This window comes from Vombatus ursinus, unplaced genomic scaffold (assembly GCF_900497805.2).
Source record: "Vombatus ursinus unplaced genomic scaffold, bare-nosed wombat genome assembly UNPS02014786.1, whole genome shotgun sequence".
Taxonomy (NCBI): Eukaryota; Metazoa; Chordata; class Mammalia; order Diprotodontia; family Vombatidae; genus Vombatus; species Vombatus ursinus.
The window spans coordinates 31,657,836-31,678,806 of NW_020954564.1; the positions used below are offsets into that span (position 1 = coordinate 31,657,836).

At 36.3% G+C, this 20,971-nt stretch overlaps 1 protein-coding gene across 3 annotated transcripts in view; it reads right to left on the bottom strand.

The window, feature by feature from the left end:
- Nucleotides 1–2,450: 2,450 nt before the first annotated feature.
- MAPRE1 (microtubule associated protein RP/EB family member 1) overlaps nucleotides 2,451–20,971 on the bottom strand; it is a 29,903-nt gene continuing 11,382 nt past the window's right edge. For all 3 annotated transcript variants that reach the window (XM_027868100.1, XM_027868099.1, XM_027868101.1), the window contains 5 exons: nucleotides 19,683–19,828; nucleotides 16,376–16,583; nucleotides 14,614–14,735; nucleotides 5,548–5,700; nucleotides 2,451–4,383 (listed from right to left, as the gene is read on the bottom strand). In XM_027868100.1, the coding sequence (XP_027723901.1) occupies nucleotides 4,327–4,383; nucleotides 5,548–5,700; nucleotides 14,614–14,735; nucleotides 16,376–16,583; nucleotides 19,683–19,828 (686 nt within the window). In that variant the 3' untranslated portion in view covers nucleotides 2,451–4,326. The remainder of the gene's footprint in view (nucleotides 4,384–5,547; nucleotides 5,701–14,613; nucleotides 14,736–16,375; nucleotides 16,584–19,682; nucleotides 19,829–20,971) is intronic.

Here is a 20,971-nt window from a genome sequence, read left to right on the forward strand (position 1 = left end):
CCTCTCTAGTTCTGATATTCTTGGATGGTTTATAGTTTGATACACTAATTACCAAAAAACAAAAACAAAAAAAAAAAACAAAAAACCTCTGGGCTGTCGCTGGACACTGAAATTTTCAAATGATAGTGTTGGTTGTGTATCTCTACAATCAATTATTCACTATGTTCTTGGAGACTATCATCAGTCATCCATACATCTTTAAAGTCTGTTTGCTATTCACCTTGCATAATCATAATAGTCTGACCAAGAGGTTTCTTACATAGAACTAAAATTGGGGCTCATGACTCTTCAATGTCATATTGAAATTAGCAGATCAGAGTTCAAGTTCTAATAATATGGACTAGATTACCACAGGATCACAGATTTAGAGCTGGAAGAGATCTTAAAGGTCAACTAATTCAAAACTACTCATTTTATATAAAATAACCAACTTTGGCCACACTATAGCTTACTGAATAAACACCAGTACTGTGGTCAGAATAATAAGACATTACATCCAAATTTAAATTAAACCAAGAGCTTCCTCCCAAATTATATGTGCTCACCAATTTGCATGACGTTATTTAAGTTTGAACAGTTCTACAAATAGTCAAAAATAGAGCGCAAACAGAAGAGAGGGAAATTCATTTCTAGCCTCTATATGAAGGTTTTAAATATTTGTGACTTCTCACCAAGAGAATCATTGATAAGAGTATGAGGAAAGGCAGTATTAAAACTACAGGGACAGAGAGAAGTGAAGCTTTTTTTTTCAAAAATCTGATACAGCAACAAATGAGGAAAGGCTGATTTTACTCACTAAGGATCTTGGCCCCAGAAGAATAGAGCACAGAAAATAATATAACAAGTACTAAACTAACAAAATGTCTCCTCATATTATCACAGGTTCAGGTTCTTCTGTTTAGTGGCAATTACTTCATGTGAGCAAGCTACAGAAATCATTCTGCAATATACGATAACAAATGACCTTGCTATCACAACAGCAATTTAGTCTTATTTAGGACGAGCTGCTTTGGAATGCACAAAATAAACTATATGTGTTAAGTTGGTATATCAAGAATTCATTCTGCTTAAAAAAAAAAAAAAAAGACGTTTTTGCAGACTCATTCATCTCTGTTGTAACTAAAGTAACATAACTTGTTACCTAAGTCTGTTAAGCTCACACACTACAGGGTAACCTAGAGACAAAAATTAAATTTCTGACATCGCAGGCTTGGTATTTAAAAATAAAATATATAATATCTTGATCAAACAATAAAATTATAATGTTCATTCTCTGACTGTAATTGACTGTAACTAGGAACAAATGCACAAGAGTGAAAACAAAAATATAACTTGGGGATCACAGGCTTTCAGGTTGGAAGGACCTCAGAAGTTAGCTAATTCAGACTATCTTAAACAGTAAAAAGGAAGTGAATTCAGAAATAAAATTATCCAAATTAAAATCTGAAAAAAGTCAGTAATTGAGCTAAGCATCTGAAGCCAAAAACTTTTCTTGAAAAAACATCCTATGAAAACAGCAAGGCTTATTGTGGGGCAATTTGAAAAACTGTCACTTAGACAGTTCCTACTCACTAAATAAGAGGCCAGTAGATGGGATATGAAGCAACCACGATGGAGTCAAAATCCAATTTTCACTAATTTGGTAAGGTCAAAGAGTGAGTTTTGGTCTGAAATGCACTCACAACAGAGTAGTTTCCCAAGGACTCCTCAGGCAGCATACAACATGCCAAGAGAACACAAACTGCTTATTAAAGTTTACTGCATAAATGACCTAAATACAAATTAGTTAAGTGAGAGTGTATGAGCATCAACCACAAAAATTCAGTTCAATCAACATACTTCAAAGTCTTAAATTACTGGTTTTGCACCTTGTTACCAAAGCAACCATTTAGATTAGATGGTAACATCACCCTATGAATAAATTCAGTGTGTTCCTGTATGAAGTTATTGTTTGTCAAAATCCATGTTAAATGCCCTCACAAATAATGTGACATATTTAGAAAGATAATTCTTCATATATAAGGGTTTTCATTTTTTACATAGGCCCAGGATACAATCTTCAACAATCAGTATTTACATACCACTAACAATTGTACTCAGTATTTAAAAAGGAGCATACAAAAGGTTATCCTTTGCCCATTTAAGTTTACATCGAGCTTTTTAATGCAACAAACTTTTCTTTGAAGCTACTCCGAAGAAATCCGTAGTATGGGGAAAATAGCCCTATTTTATTTGTATTAAGTTTTGTTTGCTACTTTAAGTCATGCCCAAAAGAAAAGTAGAAAAAAAAATCTCTCCTTGACAATCAGTGACGGTTCTATCGTACTTGTCTTCATAAAGAGGATAAAGAGTATCTAGCCTCACAAAGATTGGAGGACAACCGGTGTATGGTGAGAATGAAAAAGAAAAAAACTATCTAGAGAACAAAAGAATTTGAAACTGCAACAAACTAGTTTAAAGAAAGGATACAAAAGAAGTATCCACAATTTAATCACATGAACTGAATCTTGGACTATCAGCATCTTATGTTTTCAGCCTAATAGACCAGGGCATGACAAATTTCAGAAGACATGACATTCTTGAAATACAGAACTTTATTTAGAAACTGTTTAAAGTAGAAAAAAACCCTGTCAAGAAAGACCAGGTGGAATATGGTTTCCCAGTAAAATGGAATTTTTAGGGCAACAAAAGTCTAAAAAGGCCACAAGAGAGAAATAGCACCACTGTATTTTAACAATGGCGAGTTACTTGCATTTTTGGCATTATTATTATTATTCACTGAATTTGGGTTTTCCTCAGAATTCCACACAGATCATGCACTACACAACAATTTTATCATAAATGCTCGCCTTCTACACACATTTTAGGACACCAGAATCTACCACCAGAAACAAACTGATACAAGCACATCAGAACTGATCAATCTCAGTAGTAGGTAACTGAGAAACCTGGCAGGTTCCTGCCAAACAAAAGGGATGAAAACAGGTTGAGGTGCAAAGCAAAAAAGATGGGAGTGTTTAGGAATGAAATATTTTAAATATTAATATTTAAATTAGACATGGTACTGTATTTTCTGCAAAAAAAAAATTAACATTTAGTAACACACTAATGAATTTTATCTCCAAGGAGATTAGTGCACTGGCAACTACTATTCAGATACAGTGAGGGCTGTGGACAGCAGGTACCAAAAAAAAAAAAAAAAAAAAAAAAAAGACCCAGGCCTTACAGATCACAAGGTAATCTCAGCCTTCACAGATCACTCCCCCTCTACCAGAGGTCCAGAAAGAACATGGAGCATGATCACCTGCCCATGGTATGTCTATTCTCAGCAGCATGCTTTAAGGGGCAGAAAGAAGAGACCCCAAATGGGGAATATAAGGGGAAGAGAAGAGTAAAAAAAGGAACTAAAAGATAGGATGGAAAAACAAGACAATCTGCTTCCAAGCAAAATTCATTTTCAGAGAAGCGATTTTGCTTTCCAAAAGCAATTTTTAGGTAATAAAACTGGACACATCTTGCTTTCCAGAAAATACAATGCAAAGAAGGTTTGGAGAAACATCAAAAAACTACCACAGAAATGCTCCACAAAAACAATTTTGAGCTCTTCAACTCAATCATACATCTCAGAGCCAAAAGACTCCCTCTGACTGTTAGGCAAAAATCCAGCCTATTCTTTCATGGGGGGTTAACCACTGAGTAATACCAAAAAGTTCTAGAATAAATTTCTTTATTTTGCATTTTGATCAATTTTTATGCCTGAAAGTACTAAAAGAGCACCACAGGCCTTCTCAGACAGCCATGTATAAGGTTAGGTTCTTTCTAACCACAATATGAAGCACAGAGAATCTCCTGTCACACATTTTATAATTTGACATATGGAAACATTTTTAAATACTCTTAAGGCATTTATTTAGTTCTATGCTGAGATTTCACATTAGTTAATCCATTCTGTGAGTTGTCCTCACATTTCTCTATTTTAAGTTTCCATTTTCAATATATTACATAAAAACAATTTTTTCAGATATCAGTGTCTTTACCAGCAACCAAATAGTGAGTTCTCAAGGTCTGCCTCTTTGTTCCCTAAGTGAACCAGCTAGATGTTAATACTGCTCTGCCACAAGATAAAAGCTCCTAACTCAAAACCCATTGGAAAAGGAGTGAAACTTCTGCAAAGTGCACTTTAAGAAGAGGTACTTTTTGCTTATGAAAAGAAACCAGTGAGTGAGTCCTCTAAAAAATAATAAAAGGGAGTATTTTACAGTTAAGCACATGATTTGGGGTGAAAAATTCAGACGTTGCTGCTCTACTGGTACAGTACATGGGTTATTAATACTCTTCTTGCTCCTCTTGTGGTCCCCCTTCATCAGGTATCACAAAGCCTTCCTAAAAGAGGAGAGAAAAAGATGGCTTGACTCAGAATGCTATATAATCATTCACATATTACTTTGCACTTTATAAAGTTATTTTCGCACAATGCTGTGCAGTAAGGTATTGCAAGAATTATCATTATGCCCATTTTAAAGATAAGGAAAAAGAGGCTCAGAGAGATGGAAAGCAATTTGCTAAAGATGACAGATCATTAAGATATTCCAGAGTCAGACCTTGAACTTGATTCCTCTGAATCCAAGTTCAAAACATGTGTACCAACATTTGAAAACTGCACCATGCTAACATGATTGTCAACATTAACAGTAACTGCAGGTCACATTTATATATCTATGTAGAGAAAGAGATAGAACTTCAAAATTTGGTAAATGCTTTACATCAATCATCTCACTTGAGCCTCACGACAATCCTATGAAGTCAGTGCTATTATTTCCATTTTTCACAAAAACTGAGGCCCTGTAATGTGCTTGGGGTCCCAAGCTTATAAGTGTCAGAGACAGGATTTGAATCCAGGTCTTCCTGACTGAGTCCTGGGCTCTGTCTTTAGCACAATGGCTCCCATTAAAGCATTCTTTGACTTCATACCAAGCGATTGTTGGGAGGAAGGGGTGAAGAGAGAGGCAAGGGTTGGAGGGAGGGGGAAAACTAGAGAAGAAAAATTTTAAAAAAGAACATAACCCCTGACTACAAAATTTATAGTCTAGTTGGTAACTGTCTATAGAAACTGAAGGATAAAGAGGTAGTAGATTGTGGTGTTAAACACTGCATATAATGTCAGATTTTTTTGGCATGTCAGTTAATGTTGCTGAACATGTCTCTTTTCTTTTTTTAAAAGGGATGGATCTCTGAGAAGGAAAGAAGGTAGGACTTGTACATAAAACAGCTCAATTTTTCTTATATTCTGTGAAAAGAAAAACTTTAATACTATATGTTTTAAGTGTCAAGTCTGTCAGAATGTTACAGCATTAAATATTTTGAAAGCACACACCAAGTTCCAATGTGGAGCTTGCCTAAACCATACTATATATACTCAGTATCTGTCTTCCCCTTCTAAACTGGAAAAAAAGAAAGGAAAAAGAAAAACCAAAGACAACCAATGTCTAGAAGAGAAATGAGATAATTAAATCCTCCTTCATTCAACAACCATTAACAGACACTCACATCTGTGGCATAGAGAATCTCCATAATCCTCTGCAACACTGGATCACTTTCCCCTTCATTTTCCTGACAGATCAATTCAATATTCCTTAGCTTGCCAAAGTAGAAGTCTCTCTCTTTTTCCAAATCTTCAACAGTGAGTTTTAATACATTGATCTGTATAAGAGATAAAATAAATATAAGGCATTAGTCCGACAGTAATACATCTAGTAAAAACCCTAAACTGCCACCCACCCCTCCCACACTTTGGGTATTGGATAGAGAGACAGATCTGGAGTCAAGAAGACTAGGACTGTATTTTTTCCAACTAACAAAAAAATTCTACATTCTCTCCCTCTCATCCCTACCCACTGAAAAAGAAAAGTCCTTGTAACAAATAAGTATCATCAACAAATTCTCTCATTGGTCATGTCCAAAATATCTATGTCTCAATCCGTACTGAGTCTATCACTACTCGGTCAGCAGGTGGTTAGCATGTTTCATCATGAGTCTTTTAGAATCATGGTTGGTCATTTTCTTGATCAGTTCTTAAGTCCTTCAAAGTTGTCTGTTTTTATAACATTGTTATTATATAAACTGTTCTCCTGGTTCTGTTGGGAACAGTTAATGGACAGGCTGTGATCTGTACTTCTGAAGAAATTCCAAGCCAATAAAATTAGAGGACTTCACATATTGATCTATTATCTATTTGAATGTTATTTCTCCCCTTTAGAATGTAAGCTTCAGGGCAGGGATGATTTTGGTTTTTTAGTCTTCGTATTCTCTTTTTTTTTTTATTAATTTATTCTAATTTAATAATAATCACTTCCATATGCTTTTGAGTTTAAAATTTTTCTCCCCCTTCCTCCCCACCACCCTCCCCAAGACAGTACAAAATCTGATATAGGCTATACATTTACATTCCTATTAAACACATTTTCACATTAATGATGTTGTAAGTAAAAATTAAAACCAATAGGAGGAACCATCAGAAAGAGGAAACAAAACTCGACAGAAGAGAAAAAAATAGCAATTCAACTTCCATAGTTCTTTCTTTGGATGTGGATAGCATTAGATCCTTGTATTGCTGGGAGGAGTTAAGTTTATCACTATTAGTCATCGCACAATGTGGCTATAATTGTATACAATGTTCTCTTCATTCTGCCCAGCATCAGACAGCATCAGACCAGGTTTTTGTGAAGTCAGCCCGTTCATCATTTCTTACAGCACAATAGTATTCCATTACATTCATATACCAAACTTGTTCAGCCATTCCCCAGTTGATGGGCATCCTCTCAATTTCCAATTCTTTGGAAAAAGAGCTGCTATGAATATTTTTGTACGTGTGGGTCCTTTTCCCATTTGTATGATCTCTTTGGGATATAGCCTTAGAAGTGCCATTGCTGGGTCAAAGGGTATGCACATTTTTATAGCTCTTTGGGCACAGTTCCAAATTGCTCTCCAAAATGGCTGGATCATTTCACAACTTCACCAACAATGCATTAGTGTTCCAATTTTCCCACATCTTCTCCAACATTTATCATTTTCCTGTTTTGTCATGTTGGCCAATCTGATAGGTGTGGTACCTCAGAGTTGTTTTGATTTGCATTTCTCTAATCAATAGTGATTTAGAGCATTTTTTCATATGACTATAGATGGCTTTAATTTCTTCTCTGAGAACTGTCTGTTCATATCCTTTGACCATTTATCAATTGGGGAATGGCTTGTATTCTTATAAATTTTAGTCTTTGTATTCTCAATGCATTCTTGTACATAGGAGATATTTAGTAATATTTGTTGAATTTAATTGAGATAAGATACTATCATTTACACAAATTCGGCAGGTACATAATTCTACTTCAGTATAGTATGTTTTCCTAGATTTGAACTAGTTAACTACGGTCATGTGAAAACACGTGGCCTTTCTTCCTGTTTAAATGTTTCCAAGAACCCATCCACAGTTACTTGAACAATAAGCCTCTACTTTAGAGAAGAATCTCCCTGCTTAACTAGCTTCGTGACCTTCAGTAATAAAATTAAAGTAGAAAGTAGAAAAAGAAAAGCATTCATTCTAGGGACAATCCTTTACCTAATGCCAACAATGTACAGAACAGTGTGCAAAGATAATTACAACATTAGGTTCCTACCCTAATGCAGCTAACAAGATAGCATTTATACACACAAATATATAATAATTACAATGTAAAGTGCTAGGACTGCTGATAGACATTAAGAAATATAAAAACTGATCAAAGGTACTGACCAACCCTAACTCTAAAAGTCTGATGATGAGGCACATCTCCCTTCTATGGGCACAGAAGTAATAGTCTACGGCTGAAGAATAAAGCATATGCTGTCAGGTGTGATCAATATATTAATTTGTTTTGCTTAACTATACTTCTTTGTTGTAAGAGTCTAATTGGGGCAGTGGAACTGTGAAAAGGGTAGCCATGTAAAAAAGTATCAATAAAACATTTTAAAAGTATGCTGTAACTATTAAGTACACAACAAATATAATTCAGAATAGAATATAATAACAGCAAAATTCATCTGTTTACTGCTACACTGTCCTCCCTCCCTCTTATTTGGATCCCACAATCCTCCAAAGTCACATGTCAAAAATTGAACATCTTTCCCTCCTTGCCCCCACACCCTTTTCCTCCCAATCTTTATAATTCTGTCGATAGCTTTTATCATCATCCCTATAGTCACCCAGTCTTAAAGAATTCCTGTCTTTTTGGACTCTTTCCTCTGCCTCACCCCCAAAATTCAATCAGTTCTTACTGTCTGAGAAATACAGAATTTCATCAATGCCTTTTGTTTCATTTCCACTATTCCAATATTCAATAGTCAAGTCCCCTAACTGCTTTCCCCACCTCCAAGTTCTCCTTTCTCCAGTCTAACCTTTACCCTGCTGCCAAAATTATCTTCCAAATGCATAGGTCTAACCATATCACTACCCTCCTTATTTGCCAAGGAAATATAAATCCTACACCTTATAATATAAGGTGCTCAACAATCTGGCTTTATTCCACAAACTCTCTGCTCCAGTCAAATGGCTACCAACAGTGTCCTATCTTGTCCTTGCTTTCCCCAGTCTTCATGCATTGGCAAAGATTGATGCCAGAGCATGGAATGCAATCCATCTTACAAAAAAAATATTTTTAATTAAAAAGCTGAAAAGTGCTGCTTGTAGAAATTTTCAACACAACAAAGGCCCAGTCATCATCATAAATCATTTTATATTTCTTAATTTAAAAAAAAACCAAAAACTGAAGCTAGTTATCAAATACAATATCTCTCATTTTTGATGCTTAACTTCCTGACTGCTCATTCATCCCTCCCTTCAAACTTTCTTTCTATCTCCAGTCCCATCCCACTCCTTGTCTGCCCTGTGCAGTGATTCAGTAAGAGAAATGGCTACTACCCAACAACATACCAGTCAAGTTTTATTTGGGGGGGGAGGGTAGAGAAGCTTTGTGTTTGCTTTTCTCAAAAAAAAAAAAAAAATCACAGGTGTCACTGGAATGAATGAATGAAAATTACATTAAGTGTTTACCACGTGAAAAGCACTGAGCTAAGCTATGAGAATACAAATAGAACTTAGCTCAAGTAATTCACATTCTAATGGGGAATTACTGATGTTTCACAGATAAGCTTCAAAGAGTCTTCAAAGCATTATATAAATTCCCATGCCATCAGTTCTGTTTAATTCTAGGTCTAGCTCATTATCTATGTATATGTGTCTAAGACATATGTACTATTAAACCAGCTCTTCGGGTTTTCTTTCCAACTATACAGCTAATAAAATACAAACTCCTTGAGGGCAGGGGCTCTTTAGTTTTATCTTCATAACCCAGCAACTTTCACTTTTTTTCTGGTCCAAATTTGTTATTTCATCAATAAAGGATGCTCCCAATAGGGATATGCCTTCTACCAATGCTGTTCGGCAACTTTTTTGTAGCTTACAGTACTGGAGCTGATTGGGACACTTGAGTTAGTATTTATTAGAGGCAGTGCTTAAAACAAGTTCATCTTGTCATCAAGGTCAACCCTCAATTTCCTACATAAATGTTTCTCAAAATTTCCTTGCATATAATAGAAACAATAAATGTTTGCGGAACTGAAATTAGCATAGTATAATCTCAAATGACAGAGTACTATTCATCCACTTGGTTTTTTCTCTGTGGATAGTTAGGTCAAAATTATTTAATTTATTACATATCTTGCTTGGGCAATTCTACAATGTTTCAGAGCTTTTAGCAATTAATACAAAGTTGGTCATCTACACACAGGAGCACCTGCAAAACACTGTCTATAGGGAATCCCTTTTCCATTGAGTGTATAATGGACATTTTGCATGGCAGTGGCAAACACCTTTGACAAGTACACATCTACACATACTTGTGTTGTGCCTTGCTTGATATTAATAACAGCCAATATTTATATAGCATTTTAAAGTTTGCAAAGTACTTTACACATATTATCTCAACTGATCTTCTCAACACCCCTGGCAAGGTAGGTGTCAGTCAACTGTACAAATAGTACAAGAATGTTCAAGAGATGGGTAAGCATTTAAAGTACTATTCAAAGTCTATGAAAGGAAAGAACCTCCAAACTGAAGTGATAAGTTCGGAGAAGAATAAATTCCAGTTCAAGAAGGTGAGGGTGCATTTTTGAACCTTCTCTCCTGACTTCAGGATAGAACTGTTTCCACAATTTCATGCTACAAACACTCCTTAACATAGTTATAGACTCAAGGGTACATTCTTTGTCATTAACTTCCATGTCCTGTAGTGATTATCACAGAGTAAAGTATGTGAAAAGCACTGAATACATACTGTGATAAATGTGGGAATATTACAGTGACAATTTTTACAAACTTAAATGCCCACGTGCCCAATATCTTTGAAGTTCAAGTTTAGACCCCAAGAGGTTCTGACTTACTATAGGAGTCCTGGCTACAACTTATTCTAGGAGGTCTTTGGTACAAATGAAACCAACCTTGGCCCCTCAAAATCAGAAGAAAAGTCAAAAAGAAAAAACAATCTAATCTACCAAGGGAAGTTAAGAGTTCAGACTACAAGAAATATCTTTCTCTCTTCCATCCCACTGCACTAAGGGCAAATGCAAACTTCTGGGTCTCAAATCCCTAGGACCTCAGAATTCAGGACATAAGTTGGGAATAACATTAAAGCTTTGCGATACCAGGTCATAAACCAAAGATATTTTGAAAAATATTGAAACAAGCATTGTTTTATAGATACCTAAAGTTACAAAAACTCTTGCTAGAGTCCTATGGGGCAATGCCATAAATTGCCTTTTTTTTTTTTGGTGGTGGTGGCAGCAGAATTAATGGATCTTTTTTCCTATTTTTCAGTTCATGAGAATAATATTTCTGTTTCCTTCTTTACTTCTACTTTATTAGTACAGAGGTTGTGAACCTGGGGTCTATGGATTCCCTAGTGGTCCATGAACAGACTTCAAGGTGGAGGAGAGGATGGAAAGGGAGCCATGAACTTGGATGGAAAAAAATTACATCTTTTATTTTCACTAACCTCTAACTGAAATTCAGCTTTTCCTTCAGTTATTTATTTTTTTTTTTTTGGTGAGGCAATCGGGGTTAATTTACTTGCCCAGGGATCATACAGCTAGTAAGTGTCAAGTGTCTGAGGCCAGATTTTCCTTCAGCTATTTAAAGACATTCTGAAAAAGGATCCACAGGCTTCACCAGACTGCCAAGGAGCACAAAAAAGGGTAACAATCTCCAGTCTAGTTATACATTTGAACCCTAAATGTGACCAAGGACCAGAAAACAAAAAACTTCTGGTACTTATGCATAGCTTCCTGAAAGTTCCCAGTGCACATACTCTAGGTCCTTAGAGCTTCTAAGAACCATTTTCCAAGAAAATGAAATTGAATTATGGTATGTGTATGTAATAGAATTACAGTGTAATAGAATTATACCCTTTGACCCAGCAAAAGCACTTCCAGGACTATATCCCAAAGATATCATACAAATAGGAAAAGGACCCACATGTACAAAAGTATTTATAGCAGCTCTTTTTGTGGTGGCAAAGAACTGGACATTAAGAGGATGTTCATCAACTGATGAATGGCTGAATAAGTTGTGGTATATGAATGTAATGGAATACTATTGTGCTATAAGAAATGATGAACAGGCTGATTTCACAAAAACCTGGAAAGACTTGTATGGTCTGATGCTGAGTGAAGTGAGCAGAACCAGTAGAATGTTGTACACAGTAACAGCCATGTTGCGGGATGATTAATATTGATAGACTTAACCCTTCTCAGCAATACAAGGATTTAAGACATCTCCAAAAGCCTCATGATGGAAAATGCTATCCACATCCAAAGAAAGAACTATGGAATTTGAATGCAGATCGAAGCATACTATTTGCTATTTTTTTCCTTCTGTTGTGTTTTGTTTCCTCTTTCTGGTGGTTCCTCCCACTGGTTCTAATTCTTACTTACAACATGATTAATGTGAAAATGTTCAATAGGAATGCATATGTATAGCTGTGATTGGTGGGGGAGGTGGGGAGGGAGGGGGAGAAAAATTTAAAACTCAAAAGCTTATGGAAGTAGTTGTTGATAATTTAAAATAAATTAATTTTAAAAAAAAGAAAGAAAGAAATGATAAATATGCAAAATTCAGCGAAGCAAGGGAAGGCTTATATGAACCTATGGTCATACATTGGATCTCACCACTAAACACAAGTGTTTCACTTCCTTAATGAAAAACTCTGAAATTCCCCTATCCTATCATAGCCTCCTGTAATTTCATCTCTCTCTACACCTCACCCTTCTTAAATCCATTCTTTCAGGCCAATTACCCCTGCTCTTATTTCACTTTCCTCCCTCTCCAATTTTGACCCTAGAGTTAGCCAACTCAATTTTACAATGTCACCATTTAATCTTTGACAAACCTCAGCTCCAGATTATTCCCAACCTCCACCACCTATACTCCTATTCACATACTGGTGAATGGAGCTGGAGGAAGTCACTCAACCATGCTGACTGGGTACATCATAAATTCATGTTACCCAACTTCAACTGGACTCTCATCACAGCAAGACAATCCTTTTATTCCTCCATAATGTGATTCCCTATCTCACTCCCCCCAAAACTTTATCCATGCTTCTCTTCTCTCAAGTCCCACAAATCTCCAGCCCAACCTAACCTACCCCCACTTACTTTGCTGAAGCAACTGAGGTTATTCAATGTGAGCTCCCTCCTCTCCCTTTCTTATCTCACATCCTCCCCCACTCTCTCTTCCTTCCTCCCAGGTTCAGCAAAGAAACGATCCTTCTCCTTGCCAAGGCCAACCTGTCTATGTGTGCCCTCGGTTCTATTCTTTTCCACTTTTTCCAGCAGACTGCAACCTCAATCACCTCCCTCTCCCTCTCTAATCTTCAACATCTCTGTATCTACTGGTTCAATCCCCTACTACCTTCAAACAAGACCAGGTTTACTTCATTCTTTAATTTAAAAAAAAAAAAAAAAACCTTCCCTAGGCCCCAACCATCCTGCCAAGCTGTTGCCCTTTATCTGTTCTTTTTCAACCAAACTCCTAGGAAAAAAAGTTGTTTATACTCATTGCCTCCACTTCCTCTCCACTCACTCACTACTCAACCCTTTTCAATCTGGTGTCTGACCACATTAGATCAAAATTGCTCCCTCCAAAGTTATCAATGATCTCCAAATTGCCAAATACGATGATCTTTTCTTAATCTTTATCATTCTTGACTTCTCTGTTCCATTCAAAAATATCTATCATCCTTTCCTCCTGAATACACTCTCCTGTCTAGACTTTCATTACATTACTCCCTCCTAACTTTCCTCTTTCTGTCTAATTCTCAGTCTCATTTGCTGGTTTGTCCTCTATAATCACAACCCCTACCTGTAAATGTTTCCCAAAGCATTGTCCTAGGCCCCCTACTCTCCACTCTCTACATTCTTTCTTGGTGACCTCATCTGTTTCCAAAGATTTAATCATCATCTTTATGTCAATGACTCAGAGAGTAAAGAGATAAAGAGAAAGCTCCAACCCCAATCTCACTTCCAAGATTCAATTCCATATCACCATCTGCCTACTAAACATTTCAAATTGGATGTCCCAGAGACATCTCAAACTTACCAAGTTCAAAACATAAGTCCTTACCCCCAAAACCCACCACCATCTTCCAAATTTCCCTATTTCTGTCAAATGCACCATTTTTTTCCCTTAAGCGAACAACCTCTCAGCATCACCCCCAATTCTTCACTTTAATTCACATATCTAATCAACTCCCAACACCTCTTGCACCTGACCCCTTCTCTCTACCCAGATAGCTACCATCTTAATTAAGACTCTCATCACTTCTTGCCTAGATTACTGCAATAGTATCCTAATTAGTTTCCTTGCCTCAAGCCTCTCCTCACTCCTATCTATTCTACACACTGCTACCATAGTGTTTTAGTGTTTTCCTTAAGCACAGATCAAACCAAGAGCCTCCTCTACTCAATCAACTCCAGCAACTCCTGATTTTCTCTAGGATCAAATGTAAACTCCTCTGCATAGGTGTAAAGCTTCACAACCTTTAAGGGTTGATTTATTCATTCTATTTATATGCCCGGTACCTAGCACAAGGCCTTGTACATTGTAGGTGCTTAAATATTTGTTGAAGGATTGAACTGAGGCAGAATGCGCGAGCAGAACTAGTAAAACAATATATCTGATGACTATAAAACAATATAAATGGGAAAAACAAAACTGAACCCTGTGCAGTTATAACAACCAAGACATTTCGTCCTGGAGAAGAGATGAGAAAATGCTTTTTTCTCCTTTCTTTGCAGAGGGCAGGAACTAGGGGTGTAGAATATTGCATAAACTGTCACACTTGGCTAATGTGTAGACTGATTTTGCTGAACTGCTTGTTATAAGACATGGTTCACTGGGAGCAACAGAGGAAAGGGAAAGAACAGATTCAGAAATTATGGTGATATAAAAAGACACCAATGAAAATAAGATTTTTTTCCCCCTTAAATAAAAAAATAATACTGAGTTTGGGTTTGGAAGGCACCTACCTGCTGGATTAATTCTGCTGACTCATCATCTCCATTTCCCATACCTGGATTCTTTCTGACCACGCCAGGGCCTGTCTTGGAAGGTGCTGTAGTTCTCTGTGTAGAAATGGGCCTCTGTGGAGCTGAGAGAAAATTTAACTTTTAAATGGAATAACGGAAGAAAAATATAATCAAAACAATATCAAAAAGGGGGTATTACAATAACCAATTCATTGATACTGGTACTCAGTGAACAAAACTCATAGTATCAAGAAAGTCTGCCCCAAATGGAAATGAGATCTCTGTGCTGAAAGTAATTCTTTGCTTGTAGAATATTCATCATTAGGATAAAGGAAACAGTCATCTGAAACTATAGCATAGGATTTATAGCTGGAAAGGACCTTAGAGATCTCATCTAGTCCAAACTCCTCATTTTGTAAGGTGCAGAAAGGTCAAGTGACCAGACCACAGTCCCAGCAATAATGGCAAAATCAGAATTTGAATCCAGGCTTTTATACTTCAAATCCAGTGCTCTCATCACTATCCCACCCCCTTCCCTCAAGTATAAAGCATCTATGTGTGTGCTTTAAACAACCACTAAATTAACTGTACAAATTAGAAGTAGTTCCAAAGAATTAAGGCAACACTGTCCAATGGAGAGAACACTGCAACAATTCTAGAAGTATCACATGCAAAGGATTGATATCAGTTACTCTGCCAAAATTCTAAATTAGCCTCCTGGTTCATAATCAGTCTCTAAGCATGGTTGGAGTATATTAATTTCCTAATGCAGAGAACATTAAGTCTTGAGCCTACAAAGCTGAGGATCAGAAACTGGGCCAGAACTGGACTTCGCCCAGAAACAGATACCAAGGAGGCTCAGCTTGAGCAACCAGCTGGACTCTCTAGCTTCACCATCTTTTAAATGCAATACAAAGTAACATAACCAGCTCTGAGTTACATCAAAACAACTCCTTGATAAAACAGCTATATGAAGTTCAAAGATCATTCTAAAGCCCATGCCATCAATAATTTCTTTCTCATTCCTCTCCAAACCTTTTAATGAGGTTTTAGAGCCTTATCAAATCTCCTGACTTGATTATTCCCTACTCTCACTATCCTACTGGTTCTTTGTGAAAGAACCAAAAAAAATTAATATAGTCAAAACAAAATAAGAAAGGTAAAAAGGGTCCTTTATGAACAAATCAGATTATTTGACATACATCATCAAGATAACTACATACAAATTCAGCATATTATCTAAGGTGACATTAATTTAAAAGAATCCAGTCTCTTTCTTCATATAAGACTGCTTAATCAGACCTAAAAATAGGTGGTCGCTACCCTATAACATTTATACTTAAACTTAGGACAAGAGTTAAATACTTTTTAAAATCCACAATAAGCAAAACTGTTTTCCTTTAGTTGCTTTACCTACTATTCACTTAATCTGATAAACTAGGTTTTTTTTCCTTCAAATTTCAAAGTTACCATCTGAGAATTACTGGAATGTTAAAAGAGTAGATTAACTTATATAACTTCCCAGTCTACCAATCATGAGCATAAGAACACAAAAGATTTTAAGGAACAGCTTGAAACCCTTCTTTACCAGACCATTCTTATTTGGAGTCCCACCTAGAGGTGAGAAGAGCTGCCATAATGACAACTTCAGAGCCTTTACTGTCCGCAGAGGAGTCATAAACTTATCTAAAGAACCTCATTTTATAACAGACCAAAGCAGCACAGCATGGAGGCCAGTTTTTGTTGAGGACACATCCCTTACCCGCACCACTGGATCCAAGAGGTTTTTTTGGCTTATTCAAAACTGGAGTCATGAGGGAGGGGGCTACTGCCGTTTCTTGGCCTTGTCGAGCTGCTACAGGGTCATAGTCTTTCCCATCATAATTTGCATCAAAAAATTTCTTGAACCATTGAACAAATTCAAAATTGTCCTGAAATTTTCCTTTCACTAATTTGTCCACAGGAATTATCTAAGGAAAAAGAAAAAAGATCAAAATAGTTTAGCCCAAAATCAGAGATACTGGGAAACTCCAAGATAAAGAATGAGTATATGGAATCTACAAAGAAAAAAAAAGTCCTAAGAGACAAGAACAGTCTATCTCCATAAGCCTATAAATCTGGCTTTATAACAACTGTTTTCCCAAGAAAAAAAAAGGCAGCCAGCTTGCAAGGTATGGATTATGTTTATAAAAAATAACAAAGAATAAACAGAATCAGAAATCAAAAATTAATATGAAATGTTATGAAATGAAATCACGTTTAAGTCTTCATCTGTTAAATTCCTACAAGAGTGGAAACTACGATAGTTGTGTGTTTTCTAGTGTCTAACATTTACAGTACTCATCAGATTTAAGTAACATCTATAAAAAAACCTAGTCAAATAAACCGATTACAGTAAATCTATCCTGCCCTCTTGATTTGCAGCCCACCCTTCCTAAACTCACTGGGGTAACCAGGTAGAAAGAAAAGCATGGTTTTTTATACCACTTAGATGAAGTGGGAATTACCAACTACCAGCCTTCTAGTGAGATGGATCACCACCAGGTCTTACCCTCTGGACTGCTACTATTACCTCCAGACCTGGGCACTGCTACCAGACCTGCTGATACAAAGGACCCGAGGGCCTTGCCAGCCATCTCATCACTGCCCTTACAACTTCTAGGTTATTCCACCTGCCTCTGAGCTGAATGACCTCTTTTTTTATGTATTATTCCCCCCAATTAGAATGTGAACACCATGAGGGCCGAGACTGCTTGGGTTATTTCTACTTGTATCAGTGTTTCACATAACTGCTGAGAACATAGTAAACACTTAATAAATAAATATGTTTACATTCATTCATTCATTACAGGAATTAAGGGTTACAGTCCTAAAATTACAAAACAAGCCATTTACCACAAAAGTCAAATCTCATTAAATAAACTCAAGTACAGGTTATTTCATTAAGCTGGAATCTGATCATCAAAAACTGCTTGAAATAAGTAGTGCCTTTGCTGAAGTTCATTAATTTTTTTGCCACACAAAGAATTTTATAGAATCTCAGAGCTAAAAGAAACCTCAAAGGTCATTTAGTCCAACACCTGCTAGAAGCATCCTCTCTATGGCATTCCTAAGTGTTCATCTAGTTTTTTCTTTAAATACCTTCAGTGATAAAGAACATTTTACCTACCAAGGGCCATTTCATTGTTGGACAGCTCTAAATATTAGCAGTTCCTTCCTTATATTGAAAAAGGTCTATTCCCTGTTATTTTTCACCCACTGGTCCTGGTCCTATGCTGAAGGAATCAAGCAGAGAAACCCTACCTAATACTTATTTTACATATGAACCTGTCAGAAATTTTAAGACCATAAACTTGTCCCCTCTGAGTTTTCTTTCAATGGGTTAAACATTGTTTTTATGATATGGAATAAACAGAATCTGACTCATATCTGAATTAGAGCCAAGTTGTTAATTTAAAATAATCTTTTTTTCTTCCTTCCCAGCAACTAATTGGTATCCCTACTATGTAGATGCTTAAGTTATACTGTCTGTCACAATGAGGACTCCAAATTTATAAAATAGATAGTGGTTTTAAAAGAGGAATTACCAGAAGATTCTTTTAAAAGGTAGGCTTCCCTGGCATGTTTAAAATGTTTTTCAATTTACAAAAACTAAACTAAATTTACATTCAACTTTGAAGGTAGTAACTCACCCCATACTTTCCCATCTTTTCTACCTTCTGTTTCTGTATGTGAACATTACCCCACTGATCCGAATCCTACCCATCCCCCAAGGTACAGCTGAAAGCTCCTCCAGGTCAACTTCCCCATTTGTCAACCTGAAATAATTTAACTTCTCCCCTAATCATCAATAGTATTTGTGCTACCCTTACTGCACTTACCTGTAACACAGATAGAATGTGGAATCTGTGTATGTGCTTTAGCTCTCCTACTAGACAGTAAGCTTCTTGAAAACAAGAATTATATTCATCTTTGTAGATAGAAAGCACAACGCTATAGTTGATTTAACAGTAAACATTCATTATTTTCACTCTTCTTAGTGCTTACTGAATGAACAAATCCACTGCATAAGAGAAAGGTATATACTCCTTCTATAAAGCCTACAAGAAGGGATTTTTACTCTGGAAACCAGGAACTTAGATTTTTGTTGGGTTATATTTTTTGTATTTTAATAATTGTATTTTCATATACAGTTTCCTTTGTAATCCCATGTATTTTATTTTATACATTTAAAAACATTATTCTGACAAGTCCATAGTTTTCACCAGACTGCCATGAAACCTATGGTCTAGAGACACATCATAGTGAATCGAGGGCCAGCCTCATAGTCATCCTCCCTGAGACATACTAGCTTTGTAACCACAGGCAGGTCACCGAGCCTCTCAGGACCCTAGGCAATTCCCTAACACTAAGTTACAGACTTGCCAATATGCATTAATGGAGGTAGTTTCCATGTTGGAAGTTCCCCATACTGATGAAATCACAGCTCAGGATCATAAAAAATAATACATCTAGCAGAATCTGTTTCTGACAAATTTAAATATACTAGCAAGAAAGCAGTCTGCATAAGCACTATTAATTCTATGGAAGTTATTATTCCAAATGACTCTCCTAAGGTTCCCTGGTCTCTTTCACCTCTTAGAAAAGCTATCTACACCTGCAGGGATGACGAAAATGACATATACACCAGCTGGGCTGCCTTTTCCAACATTCCCAGAAGCAATGACATATCTAACTTAAGTAAAATGAGAGTTTGCCAGATTTAGGGACAATCTCATAATGAAAATCAATAATTGTTTAATATCACAATGACTTTTGCAAATTTGTTGAATTAAATGTTTGCCAAATTTTGCTTCTAGAATGAGTATTTACAATGAAGTTGATAAGCCCATTTTGAAAATATTAATGGACCCTGGCAGCAAGGAAAATTGTGACCTTATAGCTAAATTTTTCTACATTTCCATAGCTAGTTTACCTCAGCCAAATCCATAGATTAAATATTTGTACTGGACAGTGCTAATGAAAACAACAAGCACACACTCAAAGGAAAGGATATAATTCTAACTTACTTTGTCAACACCCATTTTCTTAAAACCTGCTTGTAGGATCTTGAAGTTCTGAATGTATTCATGTTCCAGTTTTGCTTGAAACTTCACTTTCTTAAGAGCAATGGAACCAGGAAAAAGCATATCCATGAACTGACAATAGGCAGCACCTGATCCAAAAGAAGAATGGATTCATTCAGTCATTTCAGTCACTTGATAAAACTTATAAAATCTTAAAAGTTGAAAGGTAGAGGTTACTAAATAGTACCTTCTCTTTAATGAATCCACCCAATAAACAATAGTTTCAACAAATGATCTCTCAGCTTCTTTTTGAGCCCTTTCAATAATGTGGAGTTCTCTACCTGATGACACAGCTCATTTCATTTTTGGACAATATTCCTGGGTGGAAAGTTCTTTCTTATATTCAGCTAAAATTTGCCTCAGTGAAGATCATGGATAAATCTTAATTTTCCCACTGAAGGCATATAACAAAAGAAAGCCCAGAGAAAGTTTCCTTCACAATACAGGAAAATTGAGTTTTTTCCGCAATTAGATGTGTTAACTTATTAACCACACCCACAAGGCTTATACCAAGTAGAACACAGAAATAAAATCCAAAGGGAAAATAAAAAGCAGGTTGGTGAAGGAAATAAGTACCAAGTAGACAAATTACAGGTTTATTAAAAAGAACATTCCTAAGAGAAGACTGAAGGAAAAAAGAGTTTCAGAAACCACGAACTGACTACTGCTTTTATTTTTGAAAGGACAATGACACAAGACAAAAGGATTTCAGTGAGAAATGTGACCTCTTAAAACGAGTTAGAGATCAAGAAATAAAGGTATGTCATAAGAAAAGAAGTCACAGAAAACAACAGTCCAATTCTGTCTAAGGTTTTCACTGCATAATAAGGAACACAGTAAAAGCTACCTTCATTCTCCTTTTTTAGAAATAATGTTGTTCAATCATTTCAGTTGTATCTGACTCTTTGTGACCCCTTGTGGGGTTTTCTTGGCAAAGATATTAGAGTGGTGTGCCATTTTTTTCTCCAGCTCATTTTACAGATGAGGAAACTGAGACAAACAAGGTTGCTCAGGGTCACACAACCAGTAAGTGTGTGAGGTAAGATTTGAACTTAGGAAGATGAGTCATCCTGACTCCAGACCTAGAACTCTATCCACTCCACCACCTAGCTGCCCTTTGGAAGTAATAATAATAATAGTACCAGCTAGCATTTAGATAGTACATACTTTGTTCCAGGTACTGTGCTAAATGCTTTACAAATATGCAAATATGAAGCAACTAGGTGCTGCAG